We start from the raw sequence: 26,243 nt of genomic DNA, 5'->3' as shown, positions 1-26,243 counted from the left end.
GTATTTTGGGAAATGGTTCATATTTGAACTCATATGATCTATAAAGTTCTTGTAAAAAGTCAAATATATACATTTGTATAATGCAGTTCTGACTGTTGTACATGATCTCAACTAACATAATAGGAAGAAGATTTGAAGACTTTCCGTCAATGGGGAAGCAAGATTCCTGGTCACCCTGAGAATTTCGAGACTCCGGGAGTTGAAGTTACTACCGGTTGGCCTCTTTACTAGTTCCTCTATCCTCAAGAATTTACAACACTTTCTATTTCATCTGTCGCTTTAACTTTGCAACATTTTCTTTTATAGAAATGTCCCCCGACCACCACTCTTAATATTTGTCCATAAGTGTCAAGAAATATGTTAAGGTCTCAGAATATGTTATATAGTCTTACACGCCTCCTCACATAAGAGTCTTTTGGGCTAGAAGTGTAGATATAGCACAGACCCTCCTCATATCTGACGCTAAATATTCCACATCAAATGAGGGAATATTTGATCATTTGGCTTTGAAAAATGAAAACTTGTTCATTTGGCTTCTGATACCATGTCAACTTAACCAAAAGCTTAAGCCGATGGTTAAGGCCGCTGAATATGTTATATACTCTAACATTAAGTGTTGGCAATTCATGGGGACTGAGGGAATATTTGATCATTTGGCTTTGAAAAATGAAAACTTGTTCAATGCATATACTAGTAATATTGATCTTGTTGTTTGTCATTATGTAGGGCCATTGGGTCAGGGTATTGCCAATGCTGTTGGTTTGGCTCTTGCAGAGAAGCATTTAGCTGCAAGATTCAACAAACCCGATGCTGAAATCGTTGATCATTACACGTAACAACAATATTTTTGCTTATCTCATTTGTCATTTTTTTCGATTTTTCTCATCTTGGGCACATGTACCTAATCATGACATGATACTTGACTTTGAGTAACATAGGCTAAATTATTAGAAAATCTTAACACATCTCGTGATTTTTAGGTATGTCATTCTTGGTGATGGGTGTCAAATGGAAGGGATAGCTCAGGAAGCTTGCTCTTTAGCCGGTCATTGGGGGCTTGGAAAATTGATTGCCCTTTATGATGATAACCATATTTCTATTGATGGGGACACTGCTATAGCCTTCACCGAGAATGTGGACTTGCGTTTTGAGGCTCTCGGCTGGCATGTTATATGGGTGAAGAACGGTAACACAGGTTACGATGGAATTCGTGCTGCTATCAAGGAAGCTCAGGCAGTGAAAGACAAACCTACTTTGATCAAGGTTTTCCCATTTTATTCTAATGAACTTCCAAGGATTTTCTTGTGACATTACTCGTTTATCGTTTTTCAGTTCTATTGACTTGTGATTTACAGAGTGAAAACTCGTTTTGATTAGATTCTTGCTGACTGATATCAATGTGATCAAAGATATATATAATAATGATTAATGATGATCCGATCATTTTTGTGTATGCAGGTTACAACTACCATTGGTTTTGGATCTCCGAATAAGTCAAACTCATACAGTGTTCACGGAAGTGCATTGGGTGCAAAGGAAGTCGAGGCGACAAGGCAGAATCTTGGTTGGCCTTACGAGCCATTCCATGTTCCAGAAGAAGTTAAAAAGTGAGTAATACGCGATTTCTTTGTAACGCATTTTTCATTCGTGTTTAATTATCTGGTGCGTAACTTCACAATATCGTAGGCATTGGAGTCGCCACACTCCTGAAGGAGCATCTCTGGAAGCTAGTTGGAATGCAAAGTTCGCAGAGTACGAGAAGAAGTACCCTGCAGAAGCAGCAGAGTTTAAGTCGATCGTTACTGGTGAATTGTCGGCTGGTTGGGAGAAGGCACTTCCTGTAAGTAGCCTATCTAGAGATATGATCGCTTAGAGGTGTTCATTCGGGTCATTGGGTCGGTTTCTGATCAGTTGTTTTAGGTCGGTTCAAAATCGGATCTTGTGTCCTCATTAGTGTTATACATAATTGTAAACCCATTTTTATGTCGGGTTAAGTCAGGTTCGGTTATACGGTTGGGTGAATATCGGGTCTGTTTTGAACACCTACAGATCGCTATTGCTAATATAATGGCTTGATTTATGAATGTGTACGATTTTTGCAGACTTACACACCTGAAACCCCCGGTGATGCAACCCGAAACCTGTCGCAACAGTGCTTAAACGCCCTTGCAAAAGTTCTTCCAGGACTTCTTGGTGGTAGTGCTGATCTTGCATCTTCAAATATGACCTTACTAAAAATGTTCGGAGACTTCCAAAAGGACACACCCGAAGAAAGAAATGTTCGATTTGGTGTCAGAGAACACGGAATGGGGGCTATATGTAACGGCATTGCCCTTCACAGTCCAGGATTCATCCCATACTGTGCTACCTTCTTTGTGTTCACTGACTACATGCGAGGAGCAATGAGAATCTCGGCTTTGTCAGAGGCCGGAGTCATCTATGTTATGACCCACGATTCCATTGGTCTTGGAGAAGACGGGCCTACCCATCAGCCTATCGAGCACTTAGCAAGTTTCCGTGCTATGCCCAACATCTTAATGCTCCGTCCAGCTGATGGAAACGAGACTGCTGGTGCATACAAAGTCGCAGTTGAACACCGAAAGACACCATCTATTCTCGCTCTTTCTAGACAAAAGCTACCTAACCTACCCGGAACATCCATCGAAGGAGTCGAGAAAGGAGGGTACACAATCACCGACAACTCATCAAGCAACAAGCCTGATATAATTCTGATGGGAACCGGTTCTGAGCTCGAAATTGCTGCTAAAGCTGGCGATGCGCTAAGAAAAGAAGGGAAAACCGTCAGAGTTGTATCACTCGTGTCTTGGGAGTTATTCGACAAGCAACCCGATGAATACAAGGAGAGCGTTCTTCCTTCAAGTGTAACCGCAAGAGTAAGCATCGAGGCTGGATCAACCTTCGGATGGGGCAAGTACATTGGAGCGAAGGGAAAGGCTATCAGTATTGACAAGTTTGGCGCGAGTGCACCCGCAGGAACGATATATAAGGAATATGGAATTACAGTTGAGGCAGTCATTGAAGCTGCAAAATCAGTCTCATAGGTTGTGTTATTGAAAATTCTTTTTTGCCTCCAGGTGAGTTAAAGGCCTACTGTATTAGTTGCTCAAAAGAAAGCATGTTTAGTCCCATATGTCAAGATTCAAGTCTAAGACATTGTTAGACTATGCATGTTTTTCTATTTATATGAAAACTTTGATCAAATATGAAGTTTGGACATTCCATTTTTGGACAGGAACGATAATAACAACAGTGAAGTTGATCTATGAAACAGTTTTTTCTTCCCAATTAGGATTTATCAGATATTCACTATTCAGATTGCTTTCTATTTTTAGTTTGTGTGATGCTGTTCAAAACTATCTAATGATCCGAAAATTCGATGACGGATCGGATATCCTCATTGGCATCGGCTATGGATAGTAAATATGTCGATTTTCGAATATCGGATATTCGATTCAACTGCATATTTCGGATCAGATATCTGATTATGATCAACTTACTCAGCTTTCTTTTAACCAAAATCTACTTGAATGGATTAAATTATGATGTTAAAGTATAAGCCCCTACTTTAAAATATGATCAGTTTCAATTTCATGGTCATCAATATGAATTTTCCTTCCCTATAATCATTTTGGCTTTTTATCTCATGTAAATTTAAATCTTTTATTTATTTTTTTTACTTTGGTCATCTTTAATATTTTTCGTTTTTTTTTTAATTTCAAATTTTAAACAACTCATTAGATGAATTTAAAGTTATAAGTGACTAGTTTAAAACTATAAAAAATATCACTTTAAATTACTATTTTGTTCCATATTTATGTCTCTAATCTTGTTTTATTTTTATAATTAAATTAAAGGATATATATTAATAATTCTAACCAACATCGTCATATAATATCCTAGACTTTCATGTGCTACACAAAGCTCATTTCTGCTATTTTTTGACATCTCCCTAACCAATTTGAGCATACCATTTAATTATAGGCGTCATTAATACTATATTTATGTCAATAGATTTCAACAATTTTCACATTTTGATTACATTTACACATCAAGTTAAGAGTCTAATTTTCTCAATCTCCAAGTTAGAATGAGAAAATATTACTCCTCCTATTCACCTTAGGAATCCCATTTGACTTTTTACAGATTTTAAGGAGAGTTAAAAGTGGGACCCTAAGAGTAGGAAAAAGAGTAGTATTATTGGTTTTTTAATATAAGGGAGGAAAATTAGTATGGGTAATGGAAGGTATAATTGAAAATAGGATAAAGTTACTAAGGACATAAAAGTCAAAAACCCATACCAAAAATAGAAATGGGACAATTAAGGTGACTTGACCATAAAAGGAAATGGGACACATAAGCTGAATAGGAGGGAGTATTATTTATGTCGAGTCTTAATTATTAGAAAAAATTAATATTTATAATCTAATCTTTCACCCATTCGCGGTGAATAAGTCCACTTTTGGATTATTTTTTATTAATTTAACCTTTACTCTTAGTTTGCTATCAACTTAAACTTCTATTTTATTTTTCCATGTAGTTTGCTATCAGCATACCCTATTAGTATGCTGAGAGCAAACTAAAGGTAAAGGTTAGTTTATTAAAAAGTAATTCAAAATTATGATTATTCACGGTGAACGAATGAAAGTTTGGATAATTAATATAGATTTTTCGTAATTATTATACTCCATAATGATCTAGATAGTTTTATCCTTTCAATTTTCACAGTAAAATCTTCATCTGGATGGAACTATAAGCAACCAAAAAAATAAATCAAGAAAGGGTGGTAATTTTTCAAAGACTTTATCTTTATTCTCTCTTTTTGTTTGGTACGTATTAGTAAATTACATCAAACTAATTAAAGAAAAATAACAGCAAATGAAAAGAGCTAGCAATTAGCGTAAGCTGTTGCTGTTGGAAGGTACTACTGCCCAAGTGAGGAACTTGATTGCACCACCGCGGAAGTAAGGTCGATGAACAATAATGAAACAATAAGAAATTCAATGCAAACAATAAGAAAATGACACAAGAGATTTAACGTGATTCACTATCAATGTGATAGCTACGTCCACCGGCACCGAGATCAAATAATTTCACTATGATCACAAAGAATTTACAAGATGAATTACAATCACACTCACAAATTATAATGACTCTCTTGTGATCTCTCTCAATTTTTTAATCATCATGTATTAACCCTTGAATGGGAGTTTATATATACTAATGCCCAATAAAAGGAAGTTATTACATAAACACAAAGTAACCGTCCCAAAAGACACCTCCCATGAAAAGAAACCGTAATTTCACGAGCCGGGTACAACTACGCGAGCCGCGAAATGAAGACAGAACGCACTCCGTGCCCCGCGGACCTGGGCAGCAGCTTCTCCACGCCCCCCGAACTACCTTTTTAACCTATATTCATCTTCTTCAATGGTGCTTACTAGTTTGAGTCACCATTAACAAGAGCTCAGACGAGTCGACATCTCCTCTTTCTTTATAAGAGTTAGAATACAAATCTTTGTGTTTAGAGAATCAAAATGTTTCTATTTTAATTTTTGACTGCAATTATTGTTTTGTAATATTGAAGTACTAACAATCATTAACAAAATAGTCTTATAATTGTTCGGGTGGGTTTTATAGTGTTCAAGTACATTTTACTTGAAGGATTTTCCCACCTTCTAAATCTTGTGTGTTCTTTTTTGTATTTCTCAATTGTTCATCTTAGCAAACATTTGAAACCTCGAAGCCATCACTTCCTCATTCAGATGCAAGCCAAGAAAATTAACCCTTTTATCCATCCTTCTTAGAGGTATTATTCAAGTCAGTGATGATTTTTATCTATTATATTAGTTCTTAACTTGCTTTTTGTGTTTATTTTATTCGCTTTTTTATATCATTTAAAAAAATAGTTGGTCTTGGACGAGATGGTCTCATAATAAAACCGTCGATTTGGGCCGATTCAATTCGCGTGTGTAACAATCTGGACATTGATTTCATTTTCTGGGTATTTTTCAATTTTGAAATTAAAGGTATCAATTTTGAAAATTGATACCTTTAAGTTTAAAATTGATAAATGCCCAAAAAATTAAAATGTTATTACACGCTCAAATTGGGTTAGCCCAAATTGACGGTCTCATAATAAAACCGTTTCGTCCAAGTTTTTGTGTTAAAAAAAAGTAACAAAAAGTAATTTTTGATGGATCTGCTGAAAACAAACTTAATTAATTATTGACTTATTGTTTATTTTTAAATAAACTCACATATTCGGTATAGTTGTTGAAAATAAAGTCAACTATTATTTATTTCTAATTTTTCATTTACAAAGAAGCTTTAAAGATGATTATAAACATCAGGTGATTTATTTTTAGCAAATATATATATTTAATGGGTTTATTTTAATTTAAATAATAAATTGATTTATTTTCAACAAATCAATGAAATATTAATTTATTATTGATAATTTAGAAAAAACTCTTGCTTTGATCAAAACTAGGTCCACCACGGCCATGAACCAAGCAATAGAAAATCAAAAACAATTTGCATCTTTGATGAAAAAAATAGTCAAAAACATACTTGTAAATAGTGGTGTTTGTAATCGGGTATTCGGCATTTTGGGTACCCGGTTAGTCGGGTATCTATTTTAACGGTCTATGTCTCTGTCTGATTAATCCGGCTATCCGCATATCCGATAAATCGGGTTGGAATTGGATACCTGATATTATATGTGATGTATTGGAGCATTGAACAAGAAATTGCCAAAAAATTACCCGGATAAAAGCCTATTGTATTGGAAATCAGGAGTATATATAATGATGGATTAGCTAATACTATGGAGTGCTTTTTAGAATAACTAATACAATTGATGCTCATCTTATATTGAGCAATCCTAAATAGTAAATACTGTATTGTCATGGCTGTACATGGTTCTTGCAAACTAATGTTTTCCTATTCTGAAGTTACATAATATATACATAAAGTTTAGGAGGATGAAATCAGGAAGTAAGGAAAGAGGAATGGCTGTTGGCATCTTTGCAACTGGCAGAGGAATTGCAAATTAAAAGACAATATTAATAATAGAACAAATATATAGTAAACGGGTCAATGGGTACGCTCTATAAATTAGCTTGCGGCCTATAACCCGACCAGATTAAGACGGATTGAGTACCCCACCCGTAACTTTTTTTTTATTACATGATCTGCCATTTAAAATGCAGATCGGCGGGTCAACAGATCGAGTCACAAGTAATTCGGGTTTTTTTAACGGTTGTAAAGCTATAAATTTTAAAATGACAGTTAATATGTGACCAACAAAGTCCCCTGGAAGAGCTAATATAGATAGGGTACTACTTACATAGAAATTTTGTGACGAAATTTCAAGTTTTCAACTCATTATTCATTAAGCTTTAATGATTTTTTGTCAACATATTGTTGTTCAATTATGATAGCAATTTAATACTTAAAAGGAGATTTATTAGTTTACCAACTAATCTATGCTTTAAATGATTGAATGTCTTTATAATCAAGAAAAGTAGAAAACCACATTGTCAAATGTAAACTAAACTATTTTGATGATTTGATTGTTTTTAGTAAGTTATTGTATAAGTTATTCATGTACCAAAAAAATATACAAAAAAAATATCTCCTCGTAAATAACATCGTCATATAGATATATAGTACAATCATTTTATAAAAATAGAATAATTTTTAAAGTCCTAACAAAATTATATAATAATTACTATTTTTTACAGGTTCTCACCCAAAACAGTTTCACCGTGAGAATATTCTAAATTAAATAAGCGACTCAATTAAATTATAGAAATATCTACTTTCATATATTGAATATCTAGTTTTAATTATTTAATATTTAATATGTTATTTTAAATATTAGAATAAACACTTTTCACATTAAATCACTAACTTTAGTTATTTAAAACATAAATTTTAAACTCCTTGTAACGACATATCATACAAGAATTTCTCATTATAATTACAAGTTTATGATTCAAACATCAACTAAAGTCTATTAAATCTATTTGGTTAAAATTTATATTTAGATTATTCATGTGAGTTTTACATTTAATCTTATCAATTTTTGTCTTTTGATGAAGTTATTGCTATTAAATATGTCTAAATCAAGTAATCAACTCAACTAAATGTTTAAGATTTAAGATATCATCATTATCAGACTCAGTGTATTTTGCCTATTAGAGTAGGCTAATGAATACGAAAGTATGAGCTCAAAGGTGGCACGAAAGATTAATGATCATGGCTTAAAGGTGCACTAATGAAACATGGTTATATGCAAGTTCTAAGGTGATTTAAGCCATAAAAAGTAATGTAAACAAGACATCAAGATTTAACGTGGTTCACCATTAATGAAGCTACATCCAACATCCTATGCTAATATATCATTATCTGTTTAAAGGATAGAGGAGCTTAAAAGCTCATTTCAATGTTAAAAGGAATTATATCAATGGAATTTGGGTGTGCAAGCATTATATTTAGTACAGAATTAAAGAGCGGTAAGGATAGATAATAAGAGGCTAAGCTACGCTAATCAATACAACAAACCACTACACATATATATAGGGCAAGGGGGACAATGGGGCAGCAACTTCAAAATAGCAAGCAGTTGTATGCAATTGAACAGAAAAGGGGGCTGCAGCTAGCTCTGGTGCACTTTTTTCAGTCTGTTGCACAATTCTCCAGGTCCCTATGGTCTCCCTATGCTCCCATGATCTTGCTTATGTGTACTACATTGTCTTATTTATCAATGAATAGCCCATGTAAAATACTCTATGCACTTGTTTTATGCACAATGAGAGTGTGTATTCTTTCATGACTTGAAGTGTCCTTTACCACTTATTATAATACACGCTTAAGATCTAGTAATCTTAATTTATTACTTTAACTTTTTAAACTAAATTCTTCTACTCTTTAATTGTCTTTTAACATATGATAATTGGTGCAAAATTCAAGTCACACTTTTTTCGCGGCCCATAGAAAATTTAAGGTTTAAGATATATTTATAACAAAATACATTCAAATCGACATTTTAAATAGATAGAGAGTTTGTTCTTTTATTGTAACACTCCGGCCCCTCGGACCGCTGGTGACTACTCATGGAGACTGTAGACTGGCCCCACAAACCAACACAAGTCTTTCCAGCGCACTTTGGCCTCACTCGTGCGCACCCGTAAACACTTCCCAGGAGGTCACCCATCCTAAGATTGCTCCCCACCACGCACGCTTAACTGTGGAGTTCTTAGCAAATGGGCTCCCATGAAAAGAAAATGCACCTTGTTGATATGTGTAGTCTATCAATCTCTTTTCAAGCTAAATTTGGGGTATTACACTTATAGTTATTATCAATGTAGTAGATAAAACTAGATTAAAAAACACCATACCAAGTGATGCTAGATTTAATCACTTGTTCTTATTACCGAAAAATCTCACATGGGTAACTTGCTCTAAGACTATTAGGTATTACCTCAACCACATTTTACAGTCTAGAATTTGTTGTGTTTTATTCATTTAAAAAAAAATATATATGTTATTGCCTTATTAATTTATTATAACTAAATCGAGATAAAGATGGGTAATTCAAAGACATAGACTTTCTATTTCTTTACTTTATATTACTAGAAGAAATTACTGTTAAGCTCAAATAATTTTCCCTCATTATAATTATTAATAATTCCTCTCCTCTATTTCAAATTAGTTGTTACATATTTCTTTTTTGGTTGTCTCAAATTAGTCGCTATATTTTTTTGATAGAAAAAATATATACTAATTGAACTTAAATTAATTCTTTTAAACCCAAAACTTTTTATATTACTATATCTATTTCCTATTAAAAATAAATTATGTAAATATAATTAGGATGTATTGTCAAAAAATAAAAAGATTTTTTTTATTATTGAATTTAAATTCCAACAAATACACAAACCTAACCCAAAATAATAATTTAGTGTATTATTTAAAATAATTAAATTGGGCGGGGACTATCTTAAATAAGGACAATCGCAACTCTTCTATACACTCCATTTATAAGGCAAAAGCTAACGAATATTTCTAGGATATTAGTTTAGAAAAAGAATAATATCTCTAAAAGCGTAAATTGGAAAAAAAAAAAATTATTTTGACACGTAACTTAATAATAAATTTTAAATTTTATACTATATAAGATTATAGAATAAATACTTATATAATTCAAATTTATAATATATGCAAGTTCTCTATTTAAAGTGATTTAAATTCTTATTATATAATTCAAAATTTAAATTCATGTTATCATATCCCTTATTAACGAATACCGAAAATTACTTAGCAACAATACAAATGCAATTAAACCATTTGTAAAAGAAGTCTACCATATTAACCACATCCACATTTATCCTTAAAGTCAAATTATTGCTACCTTTCATTAATAACAAAACAACCAAATTTTCAGCAAATTTGTCACCCTATACATAGCAACCTGCAACAATTTGTCCCATTCACGATATCACATTGTCTTATTTATAAGACGAGCTTATATAATTAACTCATTTCTCTAATTAATCACTGTAATAAGATTATAAAATGATCACTTTGAGATTATAAATAATCACTTTATGATTACAATTAATCACTTTTTTAAGTATACATTAGGTTAATTCAAGACAAATGGTCTCACCGTGAGACCAACACAGCTGAGAATTTGATTTTCTTTTTTTTTTTATTGGCTCAAAATAAAAACAATTAAATCAACATAAATTCTTGTGAGAGACAGTTTCTTTGTGAGACATCCCTAATTTGATCAGCTTATTATCATATTTTAGTTTAATTAAGATTTAATGGATTGGGCCAAAGAGATTTCTCTTAAAGAGACGGTCTCTCAGAGACCAACTGTTAAATTAATGCTATAAAATAAATAAAAATAAAAGGTCCACTCATAAAAGGGAAAAAGAGCAAAAGAATTGGGCCCCATGCATTTCCCAGTTCATCACGTGGACCGTTTTGGTGTATATTTAAGTGGGCCCATCATTGGGCCAACATGAAGAAAGTCACTATCATCTTAAGCTGTCAAAGATTGGGATTGCTGGGATAGAAGCCCAAAGCTGCGCAATCCACTGCGTGATTACCCAAATTTGTTACAAGGACTCTTCTTCCGAAAATTTGAAATGATTAAGACAAATTAAAAATAAAATGAACGAAATAAGATAAGTTTTAACTTATTTTCAAAAGCAAGCGTGCAATTCCCAAATTTGTGGTTTCGGACTATCCACAGTTGGTAGCAGGTCAAAAAAAAAAAAACAAACTAGCTGTTCCCAATTAGTAACTCGGAACAGCTTTGACTTTTTTTACCTATTCGCAGTTAGTAACTGCGAACAGCCCCAAACCAAATTTGGGAATTACACGCTTACTTTTAGAAATAATTTGAAACTAATTTTTATTTCGTTCATTTTGTTGATAATTTATCTTATTCATTTCAAATTTTCTCCTCTTCCATTGTTATATCACCACCATTTACTAGCTTTCTTATAAAGTAAATTGATATTTTATGAGTCTTGGCAAATTAGCATTGTGTTTAAATTAAAAAGCTCATCTTATATGAGATTTTTTTATCATGAGATAAATTTATATAATTAATTAATTTTGGTAATGATTATTTTAAAGTTGTAAGTTATCATTTTAATACATTAAATGTACGTGAACCAGTCCAATAAAAATGATCTCACTATGAAACTGTTTCATTTAAAGATTTGTGTAACTTGATATATTGATAGTGGAATGCAAATGTCATTTAATTGATTTATATAGAACTTTATGTTAAAAGATGGAATTTAAGCATCATAGCAATGTCAAAACAACTTACAATAAATTAAGGGAGTTAATTGAACATTTCTACAATTCTTACCTTCATCAATAATCAACAATACATTATAAATAAATTAATAATGGAATTGAGTTAAAAATACAACGACTTGTGTGTTTTAATTGAAGGGTCGAGCTTCACCAACTCTTATATAGCTTCGTCCCCAAATGACAAATAAATTCAGTTTAAGTGTAAAATGCAATAAAAATAGAAACTCTTTTATATATATATATATATATATATATATATATATATATATATATATATATATATATATATTACTTTTAGCCAATCTGATAATAAAAGCTCACTGTTTGATTAAAATTTATCGTCATCATGTCCTTTTTTCATATAAAGGACTTGTGGTTCCGTTTTATTGTATCTTAAGCTTATATAGTTGCACTAAAACTCCGTATTATTGCATTGTGTATCTACTTAAATGGAAGATCACAAGATGACAAGAACCAATATTAACATGTAAAACCACTAAAATTTACCTTAGACAAATAAATAATATAAAGGTTTGATTTTTCTTAATATATTTTTCTTGATAAATAATAATATATATTTTCTTATAAAAAATCAATATACGGATTTTAAATCTACAACAAATAAATATTGACTCGTAATAAAAAAAATTGATGACAAATATAGTAATTATCGACTAAAAATGATGATATAAAACTGAAAAGTTGATAAAATAAAGAAAAGGGATCATAACAGTTAGTTTGGATTACAATTGGATTTTATCTAGTTTTTCCCGATATTTTCAAGTCATCTTAATTTTTGATTATAGGCTGAAATTTCAAATTATGGCCTACTAATTTCGGTTTAGATGTTCGGTCGGTTCAAAAATTTTCCTATCTAATAATATTAATAACAAGTAACAATCTTTTCTGTTTTTAAATAAGTTAAAGTCAACAACTATCATACAATCTATTAATTCAAAAACACTTTGTGCCAAGTGTCACTATTGCAATGTATTTTGCAAGCACTCTATGTCAAAGGTCACACATATAATGTTAGGCTGTTGTTTTGAAACTCATCCATTCATCTTCCCTAATGCAACGCAAATCATCATATAATCTATTAATTCAAAAACACTTTGTGGCAAATATCACTATTACAATGCAATTTGCAAGCACTTTATGCCAAAAGTCACACATATAATGTTAGGTTGCTGATTTGAAATTCATCCCTTCATCTTCCCTAATGCAACGCAAATTATCAATGAATAATTTTATTTAAAGTGGCTACAAGCCTACAATTGTAATAGAATAATAGACATTGACATAGGCTCTACAAATTCATATTTAACAATATCTTTTTTTAGCTTTATAAGAGAATATAACTCATAAATTAATGTAAGGCTAATTAATGTTAGGTAATACATTTTTACCACTCCCTTCACATTCCCTAATGTAATACACTATTAATTGAGAGTTTATATAAGAAGGCTAGAAGTTTGAGAAATAAGTAACTTACTAATCTTATTGTAGCTTATAAATTCACAACAAATGAGTGATCATAAATACCTTAGTATGTATTACACAAATAAAACTCACATGTAGCAACACATCATATGTTACGATTGAAGATTTTTCAACTACTATTTTTCAACTACTACTACTTCAATCGTCATAAAAAACATACAAGTTCACTACTTTAAGTATTTCTTTCCAACGTGTAACTTTAGCATCCGTTTTAAGAGGTAATATCTAATCACACTACTATTTAATTATATCCCTATGATAACATCATTAGCTTTTTAATTAAGTATTATTATGTATTATGATTACACTTGATATAAATTTGCAAATGCTTAATTGATAATTATCATGCATTATCACGAATTGGTGAAGTTCTATAAAAGTACTTTGCTAAAATTCGTCAAAGGTCCTACATGTTATGAATCCAAACAATCTATGAAAAACAAAAGTAAACTTACACTGTGCATGGTACGGGTATAATCCTAATTTAATATAAACAATAAAATTGAAGAACATTTGTAAGCCACAAAATATGCGTTACACGATGGAAATTGTGTCCAATTTTAATGGAGTAATTAAAACTTGAAAGTGAGGTTCTTTGTTTGTGATTTTCCATAATTTTTTTTAACACAAACTTCTATATGAAACGGTCTTATGATAACATGTTTTTTATATATAGGCTGAATAATTATTAACTATTATTAACACATAAACTCCTTATTTTGATGTCGTCTCCTCGAAAAATGGTCTCTCACTTCTCTTACAAGAATAGCTCTTCTTTTCAAGGTTCATTCTACTAGATCGAAACTTATGCACAATTTATAATTAAGTTTTAAAAAATTCTTTCGCATCAATAATCGATTGAAGTTTTAATCTCACTTATGTAAATTTGGTTATACGAACTAAAATAAATTGAGAAGGGTTGTGATGGCCTGATAGGTTACTACATCAACATAAATTGTAAAATAGTACATCACATCTTATTGATAAAATATGTAATATATTGAAAATTTGAAACAAATAAGCAAAAATTAAAAAAAAAATCACATTATAGTCAACTTTTGAAACTATTTCCCAAGATAAACAGTTTTTTCCCAGACCTGAAGTTTGGGGCTGTTACTAACAGCGAACAAAGCTAAAACTTTGTCAAACAGAGGGATCTGCTGTTTTTAGCTCGAATCTGTTCGTTGTTACTAACAGCGAACAAAGACTAGAGGTCAAAAATAGTCAAAGTCTTTGTTTGCTGTTAGTAACAGAGAACAAACTCTTTGACTTTTTTTTACTTCCAGTCTTTTTTCGCTGTAAAGCAAAGCTTTAGGAAAAACTGCTTGTCTTGAGAATTATTTTGCAAAGTTTGCTATTGTATGAATTTTTTAATATTTTTTTCTTACTTGTTTCAAATTTTTTAATATATTATCGAGTTTTAAAAAAAAATTTAAACTTTTAATTAATTTAGTGATCACTAAACAGGGTATTAGAAACAAACGGAATAATAAAAAAAAGGTAATTTAGATATACTAAAAATACACATAATTTCTAGGTTAAAATTTGGGATCCCTATTACCTATACAACTATACCAAACGAACTCACCAAAACAAACTTGGTCCTAGTTTAGTGAATTGTGCATGTAATAGTGTACTAAAAATTGGATGTCCTTTGCTTAGATTAATGGCCAATGGACCATTGTTTTCAACATAAGCTCAGAGGAATCTTTGAAAATTTTTAAAGTTAATACCTTTTAGGGTACCCTTATGTTAAGGAATGTCCTGCCATTATGTTACCAAAAAATCCTCACAAGGGTCCCTTATTTGTTGTTAGCTTGGGGACTACTAGACACTAAGTATATATCTATGACTATTATCAATATGCCCAACATTGTCATTTCACTTCATTGATGAAGGTCCGTTTTATTTTGTTGGTTACACTTATTTATCACATTTTATTAAGCATAATTCAAGTCTTCTTTTCCATAAATATGTTTATAAAAAATTACAACAGTATAATTTAAAATTTTTTACATTAAAATAAATCTAACAAGATATTACATATATATATATATATATATATATATATATATATATATATATATATATATATATATATATATATATATATATATATATATATATATATATATATATCAAATTTGTAAATCTATGAAAAACCATATTTAAAATTTATCTCTTTTTATATGAAATATTTCAAACGTAACTAACAAAATGACATGAAGAAATTAAGAATAATTAAGAACTTTTCAGTTTAAATTATTTAATTAACGAGTACAAACTTCAAAAGTTTGTTTTACACTTAAATGAATTTATCTTTCATTTATAGAATGAAATTTTGTCATGAAACAATAAAAGTCAAACTTTTAAAGTTTGATTGACCTTAGCACTTACTTTGGATCGAAAGAATCATAATGAAAAGAAATTAATGGATTTGAAAGGATGTAATTTCCATTGTTTTAATGATTAATAAATATAAGAGGGGAGAATTTGTTAGTAGGAGATTTAAAGGGTTTGACTCCTTTAGTTTTTCTTATTATCAAATATCTCAGAAAATGAAAAGATTTAAAAGAAAAGTAATTATTAGATTTTGTTCCATTCCACTCCCTTAAAACAAACAAGATTGGAGAGAGTACACAACTAGGACTTATCTAATTAACCATTTTTACTTGAATTTGAAACATTTACACAAAAATATTATCTTAAAATACCTTTTATTTCCCTCCATTATATAATCTCAAAATACTCTCTTTTATTCGGTGAAAATAGAACATTTTTCTTTTTGGTACTATATACTTATTATTCTTAATGTGTATTTTATTTTTAATTTATAAATTAAAATATAGTCAAGTAGGATCTTATTTAATTCAACTCAATACGAAGATTATTAATAATTACTTTTTATAATGTTTTCTTATAAATAATAAAGAATTTAAACATTAAATAAGTGCATTAAATAGTATGAAATAATAAATGTCTATTTTCGGTGAATAGAAGAAAATATACGTTTTAGATTAGATAATTAACTCTCCGAAATCCCAACTCATACGTTTACATCACAAAGAAAGCAAAATAATCCGAAAGTACCCTTAGGTCTTGGTTTCCCGCTCAAATGGAGCAAAATAAACATATTATAATCAATCAAATTATTCTCAAATGGCGACAATGGCTATCAGGCTATGAATTAATCATCCTGATAGTAGGGTCCACTCTCACGCCCCTCACTTTATAGTTTATACAACCCATCTGTCATCCATTACCATTTACCCGTATCCTAATCTCTACCCTTTATCAGCAAGCAAGTATTTCTTCGGGTCATATACTCTATTTCATATCAAGTATTTAAATCCGTTTAAAATCAGATTTTATATTAATATTACTTTTATATAATTTTAATTTCAGTTGGTATGAACAAGTTTGATTTTGAACTTTCGGAATCTAGCTGCGAGATTAGAAATAAGAGTCCTTTATTGCTAAAAATTTCTATTATCCTTATAAAGTTTTTTCATTGGATTCACGAAAAGTTAAATTATTTTGTGATTCTATTATTTACTGAATTCTTTTTTTTTTCTTTTTTCACAACAAGATTTATATTTCGTGGTAATATTATTATATTATAATATAATAATATAAGTAACATTAAGATGGAGCAATATAACATGATTCTTAAATAATGAGTACTAAGCTTTTCCAAATTACAATCCCTTTAATTCACTGAATCTCGAACATTGCATGCCAATAATATTCTATTATCACTCTTAATTCTTTAAATTTTTTTATTTTTTAAATATTTAATTTTAAATTTAAACCTACCGCCCCTCAAAAAAAAAAGTTAAACCTACCGAATTTCTGAAATATCCGCCCCGAGTCAAATACAACTCTGGGTATGAAATTAAAGTTTAATCGCAAGACCAAATAAATATCAAATCGTTAAATTTCCTAAAATAAATTATCCTACTTTAAACAAGAAAACCTTAAATTTAAAATCTACTAAGGACGTTGGATTTACAAATTTTCACATGCACCAACCATTGATCTCTAATACTAAGATTATATTTTTTTTCAAAACAACCAACGCCAAGAAGAGTTGATATTTGGTAACGTTGGATATACAAATTAGTGTTTCATCTTGGTTTATTAACGGCATGCGATAAAATAAGTAAAACAATTGATTCACAAAAATTATAAATAAGATTGCAAAATATAATACGCTGTAATTGATCATCAATTGCATTTTTTGTGAAATAATTGTAAACCCACTAATTATTTCTTTTTTTTTATCATATATTGTTTTTAATAAATGATTATCATTATTATCCTACTTAGTGTATCCCGTTTATAGAAAAATTACGGACAGAGTCTGGGAAGAAAAGAATGATGGCAACTCATACATATAAAGAAAAGAGCGACCAAAGAAGTACTCCGGCCCGAGAAAAATCAATTGGTGCTAAATTTTTTTTTTCACTCAATCATTCAAATGTTAACATAGAACTGATAGAAGTATTATGTACCACAAAAGTACAACCTTTTTTTTTCTGATTGACATTATTGTTAATTAATTTTTTTAACTAAATTATATCATGTGATCTTAGTTTGATGATTTGATGATGTTCATTGACATTAGACTAACTCACATTAGGAGTCTTGTAGGACTTTTACTTGTTATCCTAGAATCTTTTGTTAATATTTTAAATAAAACAATTAAAATGTATTTAATTTCTTAGATTTCATTTTCTTAAATAATTAACATTCTAACTATTAGCTCAATCCTAAAGCATTGTGAAATGCATAAAAAAACATGAATACTTTATATTTTTGGGTCATAATAAAAATAAAATTGACTCAACTTCACTTATTATTTGATTCCTTCATCTCATCCATATACTCTTTTCATAACTTTATATTTTCTTCGTTCTACAATACTAGCATTTATTCAGTTTTTTAGTTGTCTTGCGCTATTTTTATCTTTGGCAAAAAGCAACTTAATAATTTTCTATTTTACTTCTATTTTATTTTCACGTATCACATTATTACTTTTTCACGTATCATTCAAAGGGGTAAAATAGAGAAAGAATGCATTAAATGTGAATTTTCTTAATTTAGGTATCACTATTTAAAAGTGTAAGTACTCTTAAGTTATACACAATTAAAAATTATAAAATTTGATATTATGAATGAAATGAATAAAATAAAATCCTACATAATTATATTTTTTTTCGTATTATAGTCGAAACATATAAAATACTATATAATAATAAACAATAAATTAAATTTGGGTGCAAGTAATATTTTGATCTAAATGAGAGTTACTCATATACCCCGAATGAATAGTGAAAGGGTATTTTTTTTTTCAAATCAATTTTAAATTTCTCGATATATATACCAAGTTACCAACGCCCTCTTTGTCCGACTTCCAATTTCCCTACAATTCTTACCTCACAAAAAAAAAACAAAAATGAAACCTCAAATCCACCATTTTCTCTGTTCCATCTTTCTCCTCCTCCAACTATTTTCTGTAAACTCCTGGCGCCCATGGCCGAACACCATAACCAACATTACCAGCCGTACATCTCATACTGCTGCTGATTTAGAATTCGGATCCTCCAAAAAGTTTGAAGGATCTTCCGAATTTGTGGACCTTAAGTACCACATGGGTCCGGTAATGACATCAAGTATCACCGTTCATATAATCTGGTATGGTAAATGGTTACCGTCTCAGAAACGGATCATCCGAGAGTTTATCAACTCAATTTCGGATGAATCCGTTCCAGCACCTTCTGTTGCCGGATGGTGGAAAACTGTTCAGCTTTACACTGACCAAACCGGAGCCAACATTTCTCGGGTTGTTCGAATCGGGTCGGAGAAGAATGACCGGTTTTACTCACATGGTAAATCTCTTACCCGGCTTTCTGTTCAATCGGTTATTAAATCGTTTATTACAGCAAGAACAAAACCACTTCCGATAAACCCTAAAAACGGGATTTACCTCTTGTTAACGGGTCCTGATGTTTATGTCCAGGATTTCTGTCAACAAGTTTGTGGTTTCCATTACTTTACCTTCCCTTCAATTGTAGGGTATACCTTACCCTACGCTTGGGTAGGTAACAGTGCTAAATTATGCCCGGGTGTATGTGCATACCCGTTTGCTGTACCCACATACATTCCCGGATTGAAACCCATGAAAGCTCCGAATGGAGACATTGGAGTTGAGGGGATGATTAGTGTTATTGCACATGAAATAGCCGAGTTAGCAACCAACCCGCTTGTGAATGCTTGGTATGCGGGTCCTGACCCGATTGCACCAGTTGAGATTGCGGATCTTTGTGAAGGTATTTATGGTACTGGTGGAGGTGGGTCATATACAGGGCAATTATCGGAAGGTCACGATGGTGCCACGTTTAATATGAATGGGATCCGACGGCGGTTCTTGGTTCAGTGGGTTTGGAACCATGTAGTGAATTATTGTACTGGACCAAATGCTCTTGACCAGTAGAAATTTACTACTAATTGTAGTGGAGTATGAATTTTATTTTATTTTTTTTTATTTTGAGAGTTTGTGACTTGTGATTGTGAGTGTCTATGAGAGAGTATGAGTCATGAGATGATAATTAGATTGTAGGTTTTATTTCTAAGAAGCTTGATAAAAGAAAAGTTTATTGTTTGTGCCATGTATCATGTATGTATACTTTCTAATGTATACCAACAAAATAAGTTAGTAGTGGTGTAGTCGACAAAAATTTTAAGAGCACAAAAATTATTACTACCTACTTTAATAAGAGTAATTGTCACATTTGTTAATATTTGCTAAATTTTGCGCCTTTAACATTCACAAAATAGTTTATTAGACACTGAAAAAATATTTACGATATGATTAGAATGACCCGTCATTAGAGAATTAATATAGAAATATATTATACTCGTTTGTTTTTCTGATTTTGCATAATTTAAGTGAAAAGTTCTTATTTAAAATGGAAAGTAATTATGTTTGGGGATATTTTGTTGGGATTTACTAAGGAAACATTTGAGGGGTAAAATATGAATCATGAAAAGGAAATTTATTTGATCATCCTATATCATTTGAAGGTAATCTATTTTTTTAAAATCGAATCTTATTTCAGTTAAAGCAAGTATTGTATTTTTCAAATATGATTTCGAAATCAATTCTTTGTTCAGCCTACCTTATAATTAAAAAAAAACATATTACTACTACCAAGTAATAATATGAAGAAAATAAATGAAATCTAGACTTGGTAGCCATGAGTTATAAGAAGTATTTTCTCCTTTTCATAATACTTGCAACTGAATGTGATATATTATGTGAAAAAATATCACTATCAGTAGCAAATATTATGAAACGCAGGAAATACCACTAGCCCCTAGATTGCAATTTGCAATAGTGTAAATGTTTGTCTAGCCTATCTTCAATGATTCCACCATTAATTTCCACTTATGGCTGGGTAGTTTAATTCCAAATTCATTACTTTCCTGCTTCTACAGAGTTTCACTGGGATTGTGACTACTGCAATTGATGGCAATTTTTCAAAAAAATTTATTGATACGGGAGCTCCTATACGGGAGCTCTCACTTTTGTGGGGTAAACATTTATCCTAGGGGATGAAAAAATATATTACCTCTATAATATGAGAAATCATCTTCTTTTTCCTTCATTATTTTCATTGCATGCTCATTTTTACTTTTTCACAATTATCTCAACTACTTCAAATGCATCTTTATTTGCTTTTATTTCATTAGTTTGACTTTATTTCTCCTCTTAAATATTTACATTCAATCTAAACATGTCCTAGTTTGAAGGTCTTTTTATTATATAATTTTTTTACATAATTTTAGCTTTGAAAACAAGTAATAAAACATAGTCAAAGATAGTGTAAATTAAAGTCGACTAATGTTTGAAGCCCTTTAAGTTAGAGGGTCTTATATGATTGGACGCCTTATAAGTTACACATGCCCAAAACCATCTGTGTATATTTTGTAGGTATGCATATTTTTATTCAAAAAATCTAGTATCATCAGTGCGATTGAATAAAGAAAAATATATATGTGAAATTAAGAGCATTTATTATTTGAAATGAAAAATTAAGAGCTTCATCTCATAAAAACGACATATCAAAATGAAATAGGGTGCGATCATATTAGCATTAATACATCAAATTTCATCAAATTCTGCAGTTAAGTGTGCTTAAACGAGAATAGTACTAGGATGGGTGACCTTTTGAAAAATCTTTGTGTTGCACCCCTTTTTAAGCAATAAATATTTGTCCTGTCCCTACAGAAGAGTTGTTCTACTCATTCATTGGGTTGCTTCTATCCATATATTGGGTTTTGATCTCTCTTCATGCGAGTTTGGAATTATAAAGTTTGGTTTGTAATTGATTTGTTGGTAGAGATTAATGCGATAATACAGCAGACACCAAAATTGCAATTACCATCAACTACATCAAATTCAATTCTATCTCAAGACTACAACAGACAAAAGACCCCCTCGTAGAAGGCTGTGTCAAATAGCGATGTGGAAAAAGATATTCAGAATTGTCAGATCTCATATACAACGATCGTAATTTTGTTAATTTTGAATTATCTTTGATTACAGTTGTTATGTACTTGCTAATTTTTATCTTTGATGATGATGTCGTATGACTCTATTAATAAATCAGGTATTATTAAAAAAAAAACATATCAAAATGAAATAACTATAACTCGATCAATCTCGTTATCACCATTCAATATCGATAACCAAACGTTCAACAAAAATATACTAAAATAAATTATTTTTAGTGGATTATATACAAAATCAAAGCCCCAAAAGATACTATTCTATCTAATTATATCAGGTATATTTGACTTTTTATGAAATTTAGTGTGTATTTTAGATCAAATATATATAGAATTACGTATAACTAAAAATTATAGCATTAATAAGTCAATGTTGTAGAAGTATATGGTTAGACGATTCAAACAAGATTCAACTTGATTATTTTTTTCCAATAAATAAAAATAATAATCATAATATAACAAATATTTTAAAATGGTAAATATATAATATATTACACTATCTCTTTGAGATTATTATTGTAGTTACATTTTTCCTATTAATATATCACTATAACAATAGCAATTTCAAGAGCACGGTGACTGTACTTTAGATATTTGATCCAACGAATGTTCTCCCAAGTCCCAACCCACCCAAAAATAAAGTGTCGGATTTGGTGGTTTTATTGAAACATAGGGCAGTGCATATAGGTAATAGGGGGGATAATCTATGTTATTTTGGGGCCAATGAAATGAGATAAGGTATACGGATGGAATAAAAATTGATAATTTAGAAAATTTTGTAAAATTTTAAAATTATGATATTTTTTTAATAATTTTATATTTTTAAACACTCAACATATATTATATAATTTAATGTTAAAACACTTAATTTTTTTTCTTCCTATTTACTTTTTGCACAGTTTTTAAAGCAAATTTTAAGTCTCAATATCTCTAAATATACATAATAAAAAATTATAAAAAATACATAATAAAAAATTATACATTAAAATGACTCTAACGTAATCTCACATGAATATATTTATCTTCTAAATATATGTCAAAAACATAAATTAATTTCTCTCTTGTTAAGATGAAAAATTCTAAATGAAAAGAATATTAGAGACGGAAAGAAGTATATTATATGGTCCCTTACATGGAAAACTCACAAATTACATAACTCTGCTCTACTTGCACAAAATTTCAAACTTCTACACTTTCTGTACCTCTATATCAACTACTCTCTAACTCTATTTATATAATTTTTCATTTTAAAATATTTTTTAGAAGTTAAATGACTCGTCTAGTTAAATTGAAATCTTAAATCAATACGACTTATAAATAACGGATTAGATATATTGAATATGAAAAAAATGATGAAATGATTATATTTTCAAGTTCCCTTTGTGGTGATTAAAATATCAATTTTAAAATTTGAATCGATTAATATGAGGGTAAATGTAAAAGTATTAATAATTAATTGAATTGAAAGTAAAAGTTGACTGAATTGAAACAAAAATAACATGTCTTTAATTAATATATTAAAAATAATTTTGATTTTGTTGAGAATAACGAAAATTCAAAATTTGCTTAGCTTAATAGTATGGTTTTTAATTTCCGACTTTGAAGTTGGAATAATTGATTACATATAATCCATGGATATATATTTGATGTCATCTTGATATTCTTTCCGTTCTTTTTTGTTTGTTCACTTTAAGTTTTTTCACCTTAGGACAAAGAAATTTAAAAATTTTATTTTTAAGTATATATTAAAGATAAAATATAATCATATAAAATCTTATTAGTTTCATCTTGATGTAAAGTTTTATAATATATAATTTTTATAATTTTTATAATGCATAGAGATATTAAAATTTAAAATTTTCTTTAAAACAATTAAGTAGACAAAAAAATAGAGGAAGTATTTAAAATCCTTTATTCTCCATTGTCAATACTACTTGCAAATTAGATGAATGAATAAAGTAAAGTTGAGAGAGAGAATCAAGGTCATGGAACGAATTATTTTATTAAAAATCGATTAATATTGAAATGTCTATTATATAACACAATAATGTGACAATCAAGTTGATTTGTATACATATAGTAAATAATGGCATTAATTTAAATATACTCCCTCCCTTCTAGTTATTTAGCATTATTTGCTATTTTAATATGTTTTACTTATTTTGCCTTATTTTTATTTTTGGACAATGATCCATCACTTTTTTAATATCATCTAAAAATTTTAAATCTCTTATAATTTCATCATCATCATCATACTCATAGAGAAGAGTGCGGTCAAAGAGTCCATCAACTGAAGAAAGATTTTCAAAGAAAGAGAAACCTGTAACTTACAAATAGAATAAATAGAATACGTGCAAATACTAAAAATAAAGATAAAATCAAAAAAGATAAAACGCGATAATTAAAGGCAATTTACTTTCTCTTTATTTTATTATCAAATATTCATCATCTTTTTCTTAAAAAAAAAAAAACTTTATTTGTCTTTGCTATCGATTTTTCAAAAGGACGGAATAGTAGAGTATTGTTTCATTTTCATAGTTCAATTTAACTATTTTTAAGGTTTTATTTGTTTTGTAGCTTTACCATGTTGAAAATAGAATAGGCTACAATATAAGGTTACCTAAAGAGAAAACAATAACATGATTGCTTTCATTCCTTTGGTCTAATTCATTGTCCTACAATAAAATGATGACTAAAGAATCTCATCATTCAAAATTTAGGGATAAATCATTTTGCTTTTAAACGCAACTTTAGGGATAGTGATCTTCATTTTTCAACATTGATCAATTTCACCACTTAATCTAAGTATACTATTAAAATGTGAGATTTTTCTTTTAATTACTAGCTAAAAATTGAAAAAAATAATTTAAGAATCGAAATCGAGACTTTATTTGAAAAAACAATACATATTACTCCTAAGAAAGAAACTGATTCTAAAGAATTACTTATGTTATTGACAATATAGGAGAATCTATTAGCTTAACATTTTTTGGTACTATAATTCAATATAAATTATTTTTAAAAGTTATTATAAGTTATACTATAATTCAATATAAATAATAGAATTTTGAATCAAATTATATTACCTAAATCACACCCTAAACAAGCTAGCTAGAGTAAAATTCTCCTTTAAAGTTATGCCAATTTTATCAATAATTATGTTAATCACAAGGCCTAAATTTACCAAACCTTTTAATTAGGTAAAACACTGTAATTAAGCTTTATAGGGATTTGAGCTTGTAATAAGGTTATGACAAATAGAAGTATACTAAATTTACTTTAGCTTTTCACTATTTTTAGTTTTAATCATTTTCATTCTATTTTTTTTTATTTTCTTTTCAGCTTTAACAAAAGTCTGAATCATCTTTTGCAAGATCTTTATTTTGATAATATAAAGGTATAACAATTTGAAATGAATCAACTTTTCACACTTTACAATGCATGCAAATGCAAATTTTCATCCATTTCATTATAATTATAACTGATATTAATATTTTTACATATAATATCTAACAACTAATTATAAAATTACTATTATTTACATATACTTCCTCCGTTCTCTAATATTCCTCCCGTTTGAAATATTTTATTTTAAGGAGAGAGAAATTTAATTAATATTATTGAAAAATATTTAGAAGATAAAATATATTCATGTGATCAGATCTTGTCAGAATAGGAGTCGACGTATGAATCAATATGTCATCAATTTCAATGATCGTCACATTAATTTTACTTCTCAATTCATTTATATCGATTTTATGCTACCATCTCAATTTGTAAGTTTAAATTTTTTTTAATTTATATTAATTTTCGCTCTTATTCTTTTAAGTGATCCTTATAATATCAAAAAGTTTCACACTCATATCCTTGCATTGTGTTGACATACAACTGGATATATGATGACTGCATAGAGTATAATTTATTTACCAAAAGTGGCTGAAAAATTGAGGTCTAATTAAATCATTAATCAGGAAATTAGTCATTAGTAGTTCACCAAAAGTTGTCATTAACCACCGTTGAAGGCTAAAGCTGATTGCATAGACCCATAAATAATTTTAAAAAATTACCATTTCGATTTTAAAAAGGAGTTTTCTTTGAATAATTCTGTTTCATGAAAAGCAAATAGCACCAATGTTTAAACAAATATTATATGGCCAAATCACCAACTAATAGTTACTCTTTTTAATTATAGTATTTGGTAAACTAATTACTTAAAACAAATTATTGTTATAAAAAAATTATTTTTAAATAAAATTTTTAATGAGTTTAGAATCTATTAGTATAATTAGTTGATAAAA

At 29.5% G+C, this 26,243-nt stretch overlaps 2 protein-coding genes and 1 pseudogene across 2 annotated transcripts in view; all 3 read left to right on the top strand.

Moving 5' to 3' along the window:
• The window catches only part of LOC130806970 (transketolase, chloroplastic-like), an 8,893-nt gene extending 5,604 nt beyond the window's left edge, over positions 1 to 3,289 (top strand). Inside the window, exons 2-7 of the mRNA XM_057672240.1 lie at positions 124 to 214; positions 727 to 832; positions 981 to 1,263; positions 1,459 to 1,607; positions 1,687 to 1,840; positions 2,103 to 3,289. Of these exons, the coding sequence (XP_057528223.1) occupies positions 124 to 214; positions 727 to 832; positions 981 to 1,263; positions 1,459 to 1,607; positions 1,687 to 1,840; positions 2,103 to 3,062 (1,743 nt within the window). The 3' untranslated portion in view covers positions 3,063 to 3,289. The remainder of the gene's footprint in view (positions 1 to 123; positions 215 to 726; positions 833 to 980; positions 1,264 to 1,458; positions 1,608 to 1,686; positions 1,841 to 2,102) is intronic.
• A 15,455-nt stretch (positions 3,290 to 18,744) lies between these two features.
• LOC130806969 (protein EXORDIUM-like 3) lies at positions 18,745 to 20,046 on the top strand. The gene has a single exon (XM_057672238.1). The coding sequence runs from the start codon at positions 18,830 to 18,832 to the stop codon at positions 19,865 to 19,867; it is 1,038 nt and encodes a 345-aa protein (XP_057528221.1). The 5' UTR covers positions 18,745 to 18,829; the 3' UTR covers positions 19,868 to 20,046.
• Positions 20,047 to 21,511: 1,465 nt separating this feature from the next.
• Positions 21,512 to 21,629, top strand: LOC130807064 (5S ribosomal RNA; annotated as a pseudogene).
• The last annotated feature ends 4,614 nt before the right edge of the window (positions 21,630 to 26,243 follow it).

This window comes from Amaranthus tricolor, chromosome 2, assembly GCF_026212465.1.
Source record: "Amaranthus tricolor cultivar Red isolate AtriRed21 chromosome 2, ASM2621246v1, whole genome shotgun sequence".
Taxonomy (NCBI): domain Eukaryota; kingdom Viridiplantae; phylum Streptophyta; class Magnoliopsida; order Caryophyllales; family Amaranthaceae; genus Amaranthus; species Amaranthus tricolor.
The sequence above is the reverse complement of the archived record's forward strand: the minus strand, read 5'-3'. Positions and strand labels throughout refer to the sequence as shown.

Excerpts from the sequence above, each read along its gene's own strand:
- LOC130806969 (XM_057672238.1), top strand. The coding sequence starts at position 18,830 with ATGAAACCTCAAATCCACCATTTTCTCTGTTCCATCTTTCTCCTCCTC.